The sequence below is a fragment of the Salvelinus fontinalis genome, chromosome 35 (genome assembly GCF_029448725.1).
Source record: "Salvelinus fontinalis isolate EN_2023a chromosome 35, ASM2944872v1, whole genome shotgun sequence".
Classification (NCBI taxonomy): domain Eukaryota; kingdom Metazoa; phylum Chordata; class Actinopteri; order Salmoniformes; family Salmonidae; genus Salvelinus; species Salvelinus fontinalis.
In genome coordinates, this window is record NC_074699.1 from 41,309,762 (window position 1) to 41,323,312 (window position 13,551).

General features: G+C 47.1%; 1 protein-coding gene across 3 annotated transcripts; it reads left to right on the top strand.

The window, feature by feature from the left end:
- The first annotated feature begins 509 nt into the window (after window positions 1-509).
- LOC129834887 (cellular retinoic acid-binding protein 1) lies at window positions 510-13,261 on the top strand. Of its 3 annotated transcripts, none has more exons than XR_008756327.1 (5): window positions 510-691; window positions 2,171-2,349; window positions 2,683-2,796; window positions 9,697-9,793; window positions 12,979-13,261. XR_008756327.1 is itself a non-coding variant. In XM_055900251.1 (4 exons), exons 1-4 carry the CDS (start codon window positions 622-624, stop codon window positions 13,033-13,035), a joined length of 420 nt encoding a protein of 139 aa, XP_055756226.1. In that variant the 5' UTR covers window positions 511-621; the 3' UTR covers window positions 13,036-13,261. The 3 variants fall into 3 exon arrangements, 1 of the variants encoding a protein (XP_055756226.1); XR_008756328.1 differs by having other exon boundaries at window positions 9,697-9,783; XM_055900251.1 differs by lacking the exon at window positions 9,697-9,793 and having other exon boundaries at window positions 511-691.
- The last annotated feature ends 290 nt before the right edge of the window (window positions 13,262-13,551 follow it).

A 13,551-nucleotide genomic window follows, 5' to 3' on the forward strand; every position in this document is an offset into this window, starting at 1 on the left:
TTCTTTTCTATGGAATTCATTCCATTTAAATGTCCTATTTGTCCTATTTATATTGCAGGCTTGAAACGAGACCACCTGAACCCCTGCCCATCTGTCATTTAAAATGGTCTTTAAGAGGAGGACATTTCACTCACTACAGGACTAGAGAGAGAGGAGCATGCTGTGAGGGGTTATTACAGAGAGAGAGAGAGAGGAGCATGCTGTGAGGGGTTATTACAGAGAGAGAGAGAGAGGAGCATGCTGTGAGGGGTTATTACAGAGAGAGAGAGAGAGGAGCATGCTGTGAGGGGTTATTACAGAGAGAGAGAGAGGAGCATGCTGTGAGGGGTTATTACAGAGAGAGAGAGAGGAGCATGCTGTGAGGGGTTATTACAGAGAGAGAGAGAGAGGAGCATGCTGTGAGGGGTTATTACAGAGAGAGAGAGAGAGGAGCATGCTGTGAGGGGTTATTACAGAGAGAGAGAGAGGAGCATGCTGTGAGGGGTTATTACAGAGAGAGAGAAAGGGAGGGAGGGTGAAAGGGAGAGCGTAGGGGAGGGATAGTGGGACAGTGAGCTGAAGAGATACAGAGTATATCAAGAGGCAGAGAGAGACCGGTACACGTCGAGCCTTCCCAAGAAAATGACCAATTTCGCAGGCACTTGGAAAATGAGAAGCAGTGAGAATTTTGATGAACTACTCAAAGCACTTGGTAAGATGTCTATAGTTCTTACCTTCTATCATTAAGAGCTATTTGAAATAATAAATACTTAACAATATGCTATCAAAATCCTAACTGTTCTTCCTCTATTGTGTCCGACTACCAAACGCATCATTATTTTCGTCTGTGTTCTATTATTTGGGGAAATATTTTTCAAAAACAATATTTGGGAGAGGCCACAGGGTGTGTGACGTCTTGAACATCAGTTTTAGGATCATCCCAGCATGTATTAATCCATTTGAGCTGCATTTTATGTTGTCATTTGTTGAAATTCCGAAAGTCAACTGAGTTGGGCATGTATAAAAAAAAGAATAGAAAATGTACACAAGGTGCACATGTAATACATATTATTATACATATACATATTACAAATCACTTAAGCTTGATCTTGCGTGTTGTTTCCTGCCATAGAATAGTCATCTTTTCAGTGAAAGCAGTGAGGGTGGATCATCCCAAAGCTGCACTGTTGAGCCCAGCTGGTGTGGAATAGATGAGACAATCCACTGTGTATGTTTTCTCAAATACGTCTCCTGTGACTGCACTGAGATCTCACTTAATCTGAGCTCTAGGTATTGGCTTGGACAAAACTTTGGCTTTTGGTGCCATAGTTTTTTTTTTCATCGAGGAACAAAGAGATGAGAGGAGGAAAAAAAGGTGAAAAGATTGAACTCCTCTCCTCTGGGGAACTCAAGTACACAGATTGTAGTTTTAAATGAGAGCAATAAGACTAGTACTGAAGGATACAGTATTTGAGAGCGAGAGAGCAGCTCTGAAAACATATGCAGAGGGGAATGAATGGAAACAGCAAGACATTTTTTCATCCAATTGGTTAAATTGCAACTGTGTGACACAGCCAACTAGCGCCATAATAACTTGTTGGAGGAATCCATCAGTCTGCAGGAGAGCTAAACAAAGCTAATGACTCCAGCATTCCTTGTTTTCATCACCTTGTCATAGCGTCCACCCATATTTGCAACATCTGCTGATAACCATCTCATTTGCAGTTGCTTGCCTTGAACTCTGTATATAACTTGAATACCTACAGTGCACCATTGATATCTTCTCACACTCCTAGAACCTTCTGTCTACCATGACTGTGTCACAAATAGGTAACACTGCCACTATGCATTCCTCTTGTAAATAAGCACAACCTACACCTTTGAAAGTGGAATTCAGGATTGTTTTCCTTCTATCAATGGCGCCAGGAGGAGACAGAAATGTAACTGTACTCATCCTTGAATTAGGTGAGGATAGGAGCAAACATGACATACCAAATGTCAGTACAAGTCAAACGATAGCCTCGTGAAGCCATATTGTCACCATGGGTTCAACCCAGTGGCATGTCAAGGTTGTGTACAGTCAGTTGTCATAACCTGACAAAGTCAAAACTGATCAATGACACATGCAATTGGTTATGCAGCACTTATGACCGTTAAAGTAAGCGTAATGACAGGTGTCATTTGCCCACAGGCGTCAATGCTATGTTGAGGAAGGTGGCTGGTGCCGCGGCGTCCAAACCTCACGTGGAGATCAGGCAGAATGGGGAGCAGTTCTACATCAAGACCTCCACCACCGTGCGCACCACCGAGATCAACTTCCTCATAGGCCAGGAGTTCAATGAGGAGACAGTAGATGGCAGGAAGTGCAAGGTAAAGTCTCCGAGTCTGCCCCATATAATGTAAAGGTAGTCTGCCACCATACAATGTAATGGTAGTCTCTGCCACTATACAATGTAAAGGGAGTCTCTGCCCATATACAATGTAAAGGGAGTCTCTGCCCCATATAATGTAAAGGTAATGTCCCAATCCTATTCAGATAGCATTTGTACGGATAAAGGAAAGGAGACAAGCAGAGGAAGCTACATTGAGACGCAGCCCATGTTCACTCATCCAGATCAGATCCCCTTCAGATAAGTGAGGACAGGAAAGTACATGGATGTATTGACATGGACCCTCTTCATTGCATTACACTCATATCAACAGAGCCTGGCCACATGGGAGACCGAGAGCAAAATGTACTGCAGGCAGACTCTCCTGGATGGCAACGGCCCAAGGACCTTCTGGACCAGAGAGCTGAAGGGAGATGAACTCATACTGGTGAGGAAGTTTGTGACTAAAGAAAGGTAGTAGGCAAGGCTGTCATGTCAGGCCCCCTCAGTTTTATCTATTTGTACACTGAAACTATAAAAGAGTGTTCCTTTCACAAATAATTCATAGTCCAGTGTGTGTGTAGAGTCCAGTGTGTGTGTGGGTAGAGTCCAGTGTGTGTGTGTGTGTGTGTAGAGTCCAGTGTGTGTGTGTGTGTGGGTAGAGTCCAGTGTGTGTGTGTGTGTGGGTAGAGTACAGTGTGTGTGTGTGTGTGGGTAGAGTCCAGTGTGTGTGTGTGTGGGTAGAGTCCAGTGTGTGTGTGTGTGTGTGTGGGTAGAGTCCAGTATGTGTGTGTGTGGGTAGAGTCCAGTGTGTGTGTGTGTGTGGGTAGAGTCCAGTGTGTGGGTAGAGTCCAGTGTGTGTGTGTGTGTGTGTGTGTAGATTCCAGTGTGTGTGGGTAGAGCCCAGTGTGTGTGTGTGTGTGTGGGTAGAGTCCAGTGTGTGTGTGGGTAGAGTCCAGTGTGTGTGTGTGTGTGTGTGGGTAGAGTCTAGTGTGTGTGTGTGTGTGTGTGTGTGGGTAGAGTCCAGTGTGTGTGTGTGTGTGGGTAGAGTCCAGTGTGTGTGTGGGTAGAGTCCAGTGTGTGTGTGTGTGTGTGTGTGGGTAGAGTCCAGTGTGTGTGTGTGTGTGGGTAGAGTCCAGTGTGTGTGTGTGTGTGTGGGTAGAGTCCAGTGTGTGTGTGTGTGTGGGTAGAGTCCAGTGTGTGTGTGTGTGTGTGTGTGTGTGTGTGTGTGTGTGTGTGTGTGTGGGTAGAGTCCAGTGTGTGTGTGTGTGTGTGTGGGTAGAGTCCAGTGTGTGTGTGTGTGTGTGTGTGTGTGTGTGTGTGTGTGTGTGGGTAGAGTCCAGTGTGTGTGTGGGTAGAGTCCACTGTGTGTGTGTGTGTGTGTGTGTGTGTGGGTAGAGTCCAGTGTGTGTGTGTGTGTGGGTAGAGTCCAGTGTGTGTGTGTGTGTGGGTAGAGTCCAGTGTGTGTGTGTGTGTGGGTAGAGTCCAGTGTGTGTGTGTGTGTGTGTGTGTGTGTGTGTGTGGGTAGAGTCCAGTGTGTGTGTGGGTAGAGTCCAGTGTGTGTGTGTGTGTGTGTGTGGGTAGAGTCCAGTGTGTGTGTGTGTGTGTGTGTGGGTAGAGTCCAGTGTGTGTGCGTGTGTGGGTAGAGTCCAGTGTGTGTGTGTGTGTGTGTGGGTAGAGTCCAGTGTGTGTGTGTGCGTGGGTAGAGTCCAGTGTGTGTGTGTGTGTGTGTGTGGGTAGAGTCCAGTGTGTGTGTGTGTGTGTGTGTGTGGGTAGAGTCCAGTGTGTGTGTGTGTGGGGGTAGAGTCCAGTGTGTGTGGGTAGAGTCCAGTGTGTGTGTGTGTGGGTAGAGTCCAGTGTGTGTGTGTGTGTGTTTGTGTGGGTAGAGTCCAGTGTGTGTGTGTGTGGGTAGAGTCCAGTGTGTGTGTGTGTATGGGTAGAGTCCAGTGTGTGGGTAGAGTCCAGCGTGTGTGTGTGTGTGTGGGTAGAGTCCAGTGTGTGTGTGTGTGGGTAGAGTCCAGTGTGTGTGTGTGTGGGTATGTGTGTGGGTAGAGTCCAGTGTGTGTGTGTGTGTGTGGGTAGAGTCCAGTGTGTGTGTGTGTGTGTGGGTAGAGTCCAGTGTGTGTGTGGGTAGAGTCCAGTGTGTGTGTGTGTGTGTGGGTAGAGTCTAGTGTGTGTGTGTGTGTGTGGGTAGAGTCCAGTGTGTGTGTGTGTGTGGGTAGAGTCCAGTGTGTGTGTGTGTGTGGGTAGAGTCCAGTGTGTGTGTGTGTGGGGGGGTAGAGTCCAGTGTGTGTGTGTGTGTGGGTAGAGTCCAGTGTGTGTGTTTGGGTAGAGTCCAGTGTGTGTGTGTGTGTGTGTGTGGGTAGAGTCCAGTGTGTGTGTGTGTGTGGGTAGAGTCCAGTGTGTGTGTTTGGGTAGAGTCCAGTGTGTGTGTGTGGGTAGAGTCCAGTGTGTGTGTGGGGGGGGGTAGAGTCCAGTGTGTGTGTGTGTGTGTGTGTGTGGGTAGAGTCCAGTGTGTGTGTTTGGGTAGAGTCCAGTGTGTGTGTGTGTGTGGGTAGAGTCCAGTGTGTGTGTGTGTGTGGGTAGAGTCCAGTGTGTGTGTGTGTGTGTGGGTAGAGTCCAGTGTGTGTGTGTGTGTGGGTAGAGTCCAGTGTGTGTGTGTGTGGGTAGAGTCCAGTGTGTGTGTGTGTGTGGGTAGAGTCCAGTGTGTGTGTGTGTGTGGGTAGAGTCCAGTGTGTGTGTGTGTGTGTGTGTGTGTGTGTGTGTGTGTGTGGGTAGAGTCCAGTGTGTGTGTGGGTAGAGTCCAGTGTGTGTGTGTGTGTGTGTGGGTAGAGTCCAGTGTGTGTGTGTGTGTGGGTAGAGTCCAGTGTGTGTGTGTGTGTGTGGGTAGAGTCCAGTGTGTGTGTGTGTGTGGGTAGAGTCCAGTGTGTGTGTGTGTGTGTGTGTGTGTGTGTGTGGGTAGAGTCCAGTGTGTGTGTGGGTAGAGTCCAGTGTGTGTGTGTGTGTGTGTGTGTGTGTGTGTGTGTGTGGGTAGAGTCCAGTGTGTGTGTGTGTGTGGGTAGAGTCCAGTGTGTGTGTGTGTGTGGGTAGAGTCCAGTGTGTGTGTGTGTGTGTGTAGGTAGAGTCCAGTGTGTGTGTGTGTGTGTGTGTGGGTAGAGTCCAGTGTGTGTGTGGGTAGAGTCCAGTGTGTGTGTGTGTGTGTGTGTGTGTGTGTGTGGGTAGAGTCCAGTGTGTGTGTGTGTGTGTGTGGGTAGAGTCCAGTGTGTGTGTGTGTGTGTGTGTGGGTAGAGTCCAGTGTGTGTGTGTGTGTGTGTGTGTGGGTAGAGTCCAGTGTGTGTGTGTGTGGGGGTAGAGTCCAGTGTGTGTGGGTAGAGTCCAGTGTGTGTGTGTGTGGGTAGAGTCCAGTGTGTGTGTGTGTGTGTGTGTGTGGGTAGAGTCCAGTGTGTGTGTGTGTGGGTAGAGTCCAGTGTGTGTGTGTGTGTATGGGTAGAGTCCAGTGTGTGGGTAGAGTCCAGCGTGTGTGTGTGTGTGTGGGTAGAGTCCAGTGTGTGTGTGTGTGGGTAGAGTCCAGTGTGTGTGTGTGTGGGTATGTGTGTGGGTAGAGTCCAGTGTGTGTGTGTGTGGGTAGAGTCCAGTGTGTGGGGGTAGAGTCCAGTGTGTGTGTGTGTGTGTGTGGGTAGAGTCCAGTGTGTGTGTGTGTGTGTGTGGGTAGAGTCCAGTGTGTGTGTGTGTGGGGGTAGAGTCCAGTGTGTGTGTGTGTGGGGGTAGAGTCCAGTGTGTGTGTGTGTGTGGGTAGAGTCCAGTGTGTGTGTGTGTGTGTGGGTAGAGTCCAGTGTGTGTGTGTGGGTAGAGTCCAGTGTGTGTGTGTGTGTGGGTAGAGTCCAGTGTGTGTGTGTGTAGAGTCCAGAGTGTGTGTGTGTGTGTAGAGTCCAGGGTGTGTGGGTAGAGTCCAGAGTGTGTGTGGGTAGAGTCCAGTGTGTGTGTGTGTGTGTGTGTGTGTGTGTGTGTGTAGAGTCCAGAGTGTGTGTGTGTGTGTGTGTAGAGTCCAGTGTGTGTGTAGAGTCCAGTGTGTGTAGAGCCCAGTTTGTGTAGAGTCCAGGGTGTGTAGAGTCCAGGGTGTGTAGAGTCCAGGGTGTGTGTGTGTGTGTGTAGAGTCCAGTGTGTGTGTGTAGAGTCCAGTGTGTGTGTGTGTAGAGTCCAGTGTGTGTGTGTAGAGTCCAGTGTGTGTGTGTGTGTAGAGTCCAGGGTGTGTGTGTGTAGAGTCCAGGGTGTGTGTGTGTAGAGTCCAGGGTGTGTGTGTGTGTAGAGTCCAGGGTGTGTGTGTAGAGTCCAGGGTGTGTCGAGTCCAGTGTGTGTAGAGTCCAGGGTGTGTAGAGTCCAGGGTGTGTAGAGTCCAGGGTGTGTGTGTAGAGTCCAGTGTGTGTAGAGTCCAGTGTGTGTAGAGTCCAGGGTGTGTGTGTTGAGTCCAAGGTGTGTGTGTTGAGTCCAGTGTGTGTAGAGTCCAGTGTGTGTAGAGTCCAGGGTGTGTGTGTAGAGTCCAGTGTGTGTAGAGTCCAGGGTGTGTTGAGTCCAGTGTGTTTAGAGTCCAGGGTGTGTAGAGTCCAGGGTGTGTGTGTTGAGTCCAGTGTGTGTAGAGTCCAGTGTGTGTAGAGTCCAGGGTGTGTGTGTAGAGTCCAGTGTGTGTAGAGTCCAGTGTGTGTAGAGTCCAGGGTGTGTGTGTAGAGTCCAGTGTGTGTAGAGTCCAGGGTGTGTGTGTGTAGAGTCCAGTGTGTGTAGAGTCCAGTGTGTGTAGAGTCCAGGGTGTGTAGAGTCCAGTGTGTGTGTAGAGTCCAGTGTGTGTAGAGTCCAGTGTGTGTAGAGTCCAGGGTGTGTAGAGTCCAGTGTGTGTAGAGTCCAGTGTGTGTGTGTAGAGTCCAGGGTGTGTGTGTGTAGAGTCCAGGGTGTGTAGAGTCCAGGGTGTGTAGAGTCCAGTGTGTGTGTAGAGTCCAGTGTGTGTAGAGTCCAGGGTGTGTGTGTGGGTAGAGTCCAGTGTGTGTGTGTGTGTGGGTAGAGTCCAGTGTGTGTGTGTGTAGAGTCCAGAGTGTGTGTGTGTGTGTAGAGTCCAGGGTGTGTGGGTAGAGTCCAGAGTGTGTGTGGGTAGAGTCCAGTGTGTGTGTGTGTGTGTGTGTGTGTGTGTAGAGTCCAGAGTGTGTGTGTGTGTGTGTGTAGAGTCCAGTGTGTGTGTAGAGTCCAGTGTGTGTAGAGCCCAGTTTGTGTAGAGTCCAGGGTGTGTAGAGTCCAGGGTGTGTAGAGTCCAGGGTGTGTGTGTGTGTGTGTATAGAGTCCAGTGTGTGTGTGTAGAGTCCAGTGTGTGTGTGTGTAGAGTCCAGTGTGTGTGTGTAGAGTCCAGTGTGTGTGTGTGTGTAGAGTCCAGGGTGTGTGTGTGTAGAGTCCAGGGTGTGTGTGTGTAGAGTCCAGGGTGTGTGTGTGTGTAGAGTCCAGGGTGTGTGTGTAGAGTCCAGGGTGTGTCGAGTCCAGTGTGTGTAGAGTCCAGGGTGTGTAGAGTCCAGGGTGTGTAGAGTCCAGGGTGTGTGTGTAGAGTCCAGTGTGTGTAGAGTCCAGTGTGTGTAGAGTCCAGGGTGTGTGTGTAGAGTCCAGTGTGTGTAGAGTCCAGGGTGTGTTGAGTCCAGTGTGTTTAGAGTCCAGGGTGTGTAGAGTCCAGGGTGTGTGTGTTGAGTCCAGTGTGTGTAGAGTCCAGTGTGTGTAGAGTCCAGGGTGTGTGTGTAGAGTCCAGTGTGTGTAGAGTCCAGGGTGTGTGTGTGTAGAGTCCAGTGTGTGTAGAGTCCAGGGTGTGTAGAGTCCAGTGTGTGTGTAGAGTCCAGTGTGTGTAGAGTCCAGTGTGTGTGTAGAGTCCAGTGTGTGTAGAGTCCAGTGTGTGTAGAGTCCAGGGTGTGTAGAGTCCAGTGTGTGTAGAGTCCAGTGTGTGTGTGTAGAGTCCAGGGTGTGTGTGTGTAGAGTCCAGGGTGTGTAGAGTCCAGTGTGTGTGTAGAGTCCAGTGTGTGTAGAGTCCAGGGTGTGTGTGTAGAGTCCAGTGTGTGTAGAGTCCAGGGTGTGTGTATAGAGTCAGTGCAAGAGAGTTGGTGCAAAGATAAAGGGTCAATGCAGGTAGTCTGGGTAGACATTTGATAAGCTATTTAGCAGTCTAATGGCTTGGGGGTAGAAGTGCGTCCTGTTGGTTCCAGACTTGGTGTACTGGTACCCCACACTGTTAGTGTTAACACTTCATTCTGAACCCAAGAGAGAGTAGGCCTGCACTTCATACTATTCCCCAAGAGATTATACTGTAGGTTCAAACAGACGCTTGACATCAAAGCTAAGACAAGCTTTTCCCCCAGAACACTCCGTATGATGGACTCTGCTCTGCACAGCCTAACTCAGAAACCATTGTCACTGTTTCGAACACCTCTGAAAGGGTTCCTGAGGGATTTCAAAGCTTGCTCTTTGATGTATTGGTACAGGCTGATATTATACTGCTCTAAAAGATATGTTTGCTGTTAAGCTCCTCACATACCAGGTCCTTACATCCATCAAAAACACTTCTTGACTTCTTCACGGAACTGGCTTTCATATTAAAAAGAAAATGTGCTTTCTGTAAACTTCTGGCCTGTTTTAAATTTATAGACCAGATTGACAACAGTAAATGGGGCCAATAACCTTAGATTCCAGTTTATAAGTGATGAGGATAACCTCGTTATTGACTCTTACAAAGCCCAGAGGGAAATCAAGAGGAAAACCTCTGTGTAAGGGACTCCTTTCTGGATAGCATGCTTGGACTTTGCAACACACATGAAATGTGTGTGTTTCAACTCAAGGGTGTGTAGTTCTGTGCATATTGAGCCATATGAAAGGTCTGTGAGGCCGTTGTTGGACAACGGTCTGATTGTTTAGAGATGGGATCATGAGGTTGGCTCAGAGTTTTGTCCAATATTAGAGGGAGAGGTCAGTGTAACGTGTTTTTTTTTTTGATGTCAAACATATTTCCCGCTAGGCACACATAATCTTGTGTTTTACTGTGGAGGAAAATACTTTTTCACTAAATGCACAACTTGGTAGGGTCTCAAAAGGTGGGAACCATGACTTTTTCTTATTGAATTACTGCAATATGGAGAAAGTCACCAATGCACTGCATCTGCTCATCCACATGCAGCAAAACCCATTGGATGACAAACAAGGTGCCACGATACACTTCTTCCCAGGTCCCACACATCGAAAAACAAACCTCTTGAAAGGTTGATCCCCCACATAACTCCAGAATTTTGTTTTCACAGGCAATGGATCTGAATCTGAACAATTTGTTTATTAATTCCAGGGAGCTAATGGGCAGCGCCTCATCCTCCACTAAAACAAGCCTGCTCTCCTTCCGGTGACAAAGGAATCTGGACCTGGCCAGGAAAACGTAAATGCAGGTGGCTCATGTCAAAGCATCTATGAGCTGATGAGGAAATTAATGATGAGGAAGGGAAGGAGGGATGGAGGGGGGTTGGGGGAAGGAAAGTAATGAAGACAGTATGTTCTGTCTTTACTGTATCCAGTGATGTAAGACGGATGGAGTCCAGGATGTGTTCATTAGCATGGAGAAATCTCAGGGGACTAGTTTCGTTTAATAGGACGGGCATCAGGGCATGTGCCTGTAGTTACTCTGATACTGCATGTGTTCCTGACTGTCACACTGTTCACGTTATCTACCATGCTGTTGTCCTGTAGTTACTGACACACTGTTCATGTTATCTACCATGCTGTTGTCCTGTAGTTACTGACTGACACACTGTTCACGTTATCTACCATGCTGTTGTCCTGTAGTTACTGACTGACACACTGTTCACGTTATCTACCATGCTGTTGTCCTGTAGTTACTGACTGACACACTGTTCACGTTATCTACCATGCTGTTGTCCTGTAGTTACTGACTGACACACTGTTCACGTTATCTACCATGCTGTTGTCCTGTAGTTCCTGACTGTCACACTGTTCATGTTATCTACCATGCTGTTGTCCTGTAGTTACTGACGGACACACTGTTCACGTTATCTACCATGCTGTTGTCCTGTAGTTACTGACACACTGTTCACGTTATCTACCATGCTGTTGTCCTGTAGTTACTGACACACTGTTCACGTTATCTACCATGCTGTTGTCCTGTAGTTCCTGACTGACACACTGTTCACGTTATCTACCATGCTGTTGTCCTGTAGTTACTGACACACTGTTCACGTTATCTACCATGCTGTTGTCCTGTAGTTCCTGACTGACACACTGTTCACGTTATCTACCATGCTGTTGTCCTGTAGTTACTGACTGTCACACTGTTCACGTTATCTACCATGCTGTTGTCCTGTAGTTCATGACTGACACACTGTTCATGTTATCTACCATGCTGTTGTCCTGTAGTTACTGACACACTGTTCATGTTATCTACCATGCTGTTTTCCTGTAGTTACTGACTGACACACTGTTCACGTTATCTACCATGCTGTTGTCCTGTAGTTACTGACTGACACACTGTTCATGTTATCTACCATGCTGTTGTCCTGTAGTTCCTGACTGACACACTGTTCACGTTATCTACCATGCTGTTGTCCTGTAGTTCCTGACTGACACACTGTTCACGTTATCTACCATGCTGTTGTCCTGTAGTTCATGACTGACACACTGTTCACGTTATCTACCATGCTGTTGTCCTGTAGTTACTGACTGACACACTGTTCATGTTATCTACCATGCTGTTGTCCTGTAGTTACTCTGATACTGCATGTGTTCATGACTGTCACACTGTTCACGTTATCTACCATGCTGTTGTCCTGTAGTTACTGACTGACACACTGTTCACGTTATCTACCATGCTGTTGTCCTGTAGTTACTGACTGACACACTGTTCATGTTATCTACCATGCTGTTGTCCTGTAGTTCCTGACTGACACACTGTTCACGTTATCTACCATGCTGTTGTCCTGTAGTTACTGACTGACACACTGTTCTTGTTATCTACCATGCTGTTGTCCTGTAGTTACTGACACACTGTTCATGTTATCTACCATGCTGTTGTCCTGTAGTTACTGACTGACACACTGTTCACGTTATCTACCATGCTGTTGTCCTGTAGTTACTGACTGACACACTGTTCATGTTATCTACCATGCTGTTGTCCTGTAGTTACTCTGATACTGCATGTGTTCATGACTGTCACACTGTTCATGTTATCTACCATGCTGTTGTCCTGTAGTTACTGACTGACACACTGTTCATGTTATCTACCATGCTGTTGTCCTGTAGTTACTGACTGACACACTGTTCACGTTATCTACCATGCTGTTGTCCTGTAGTTACTGACTGACACACTGTTCTTGTTATCTACCATGCTGTTGTCCTGTAGTTACTGACTGACACACTGTTCACGTTATCTACCATGCTGTTGTCCTGTAGTTACTCTGATACTGCATGTGTTCATGACTGACACACTGTTCACGTTATCTACCATGCTGTTGTCCTGTAGTTACTCTGATACTGCATGTGTTCATGACTGTCACACTGTTCATGTTATCTACCATGCTGTTGTCCTGTAGTTACTCTGATACTGCATGTGTTCATGACTGTCACACTGTTCACGTTATCTACCATGCTGTTGTCCCGTAGTTACTGACTGACACACTGTTCATGTTATCTACCATGCTGTTGTCCTGTAGTTACTGACACACTGTTCATGTTATCTACCATGCTGTTGTCCTGTAGTTACTGACACACTGTTCATGTTATCTACCATGCTGTTGTCCTGTAGTTACTGACTGACACACTGTTCACGTTATCTACCATGCTGTTGTCCTGTAGTTACTGACACACTGTTCATGTTATCTACCATGCTGTTGTCCTGTAGTTACTGACTGACACACTGTTCACGTTATCTACCATGCTGTTGTCCTGTAGTTACTGACACACTGTTCACGTTATCTACCATGCTGTTGTCCATGCAGGCCTTTACCGCCAGAGGTGTGTGTAGGGTTAAAAGCTACTGGCTGTCTGCCCGCAATAATGTGCCTCATTGATCATGTTGTGTTAGAAAACACCAATGGACCATGACGCATCTCACGTTAATGTCTCCCTGGACACTCGCTGCACACGGCAGATGGCTTCATCTTAGCGCCATTCTTTAAACCCGAATGATACTTACTTTCCTCCCTCCCTGGGTGCTGGGGTAATGATGATCTGTGGTGCTGACAAGTTTGGTTGCAGTCCTGCAGCACCTCTGAAAGTACCATAAATCTTTGAGGGCTCGATGCACATCTCGATCATTTCCCCTTTTCCCTCATTAATTCACTGATACTGTAGCAGCTGCCATGTTCCAAATGGACTGTTTTTGGACAGGAAATCTCAACCAGTCGTGTGCTAAAGCAGTCTTCCATTCTGTCACAATGAGAGTTTGAACAAGAAATATGTTTTTTCTTTTTAAATCTCACTTGACACCAGTTGTCATATTTGAGATGAACACAAAATGGTCCTGTGTTCTTATCTGAAGGTTCAAAATCTGATCTACAACAGCAGGACGCACTTCTGTTGATGAGATAACTGGAATCTTTTGTCCCTTTCCCTTCTCTTTCAGACCTTTGGGGCAGACGACGTGGTTTGCACACGGATTTACGTACGAGAAAATAAATAACGTAGCTTCAGGACCGACCAGGACCATCTTAATGGGCTCCATCCCCCTTCGTACAGCTGCAGTAACTCTCCAATACATCCATCTTCAGAGAAATATTTCATAGCATCATATATCAGATTAAACAGACATTTGCCATGCTTCATGTAACTAGACCAAACATGCAATTGTATTTAGACATTGTTTCTCATTCCAACTGCCACTTTAATAAAACAATGTTTCGTCCTTACAGTGTTTTGTCAGTATTGGCAATAAGAGACAATTTACATACAATTTATATATATTGTATTACTTGTCTGGTGTCAAGGAAATGTCTAAAGAAACAGATCTGCTTGTATCAAGACAAACGTCAGGTAGGAAAATGATTCACTTCATTCTAGGTTTAGGTGACCTATTGCTTTAACATGCAGAAATGTCACGGCAACAACAAGGAAACAAAAAGGAGCATCAGAGATTTGCCCAATCAGAGATTTGCCCAATCAGAACAGATGCAGACGATGTTCCTCTTGTTCAAGCAAC

Bases quoted from the DNA above. Each gene is read 5' to 3' on its own strand.
- LOC129834887 (XM_055900251.1), top strand. From the start codon at position 622: ATGACCAATTTCGCAGGCACTTGGAAAATGAGAAGCAGTGAGAATTTT. The intron at 692-2,170 runs GTAAGATGTCTA...ATTTGCCCACAG, and splicing joins TGAACTACTCAAAGCACTTG to GCGTCAATGCTATGTTGAGG. The intron at 2,350-2,682 runs GTAAAGTCTCCG...TCATATCAACAG, and splicing joins TAGATGGCAGGAAGTGCAAG to AGCCTGGCCACATGGGAGAC.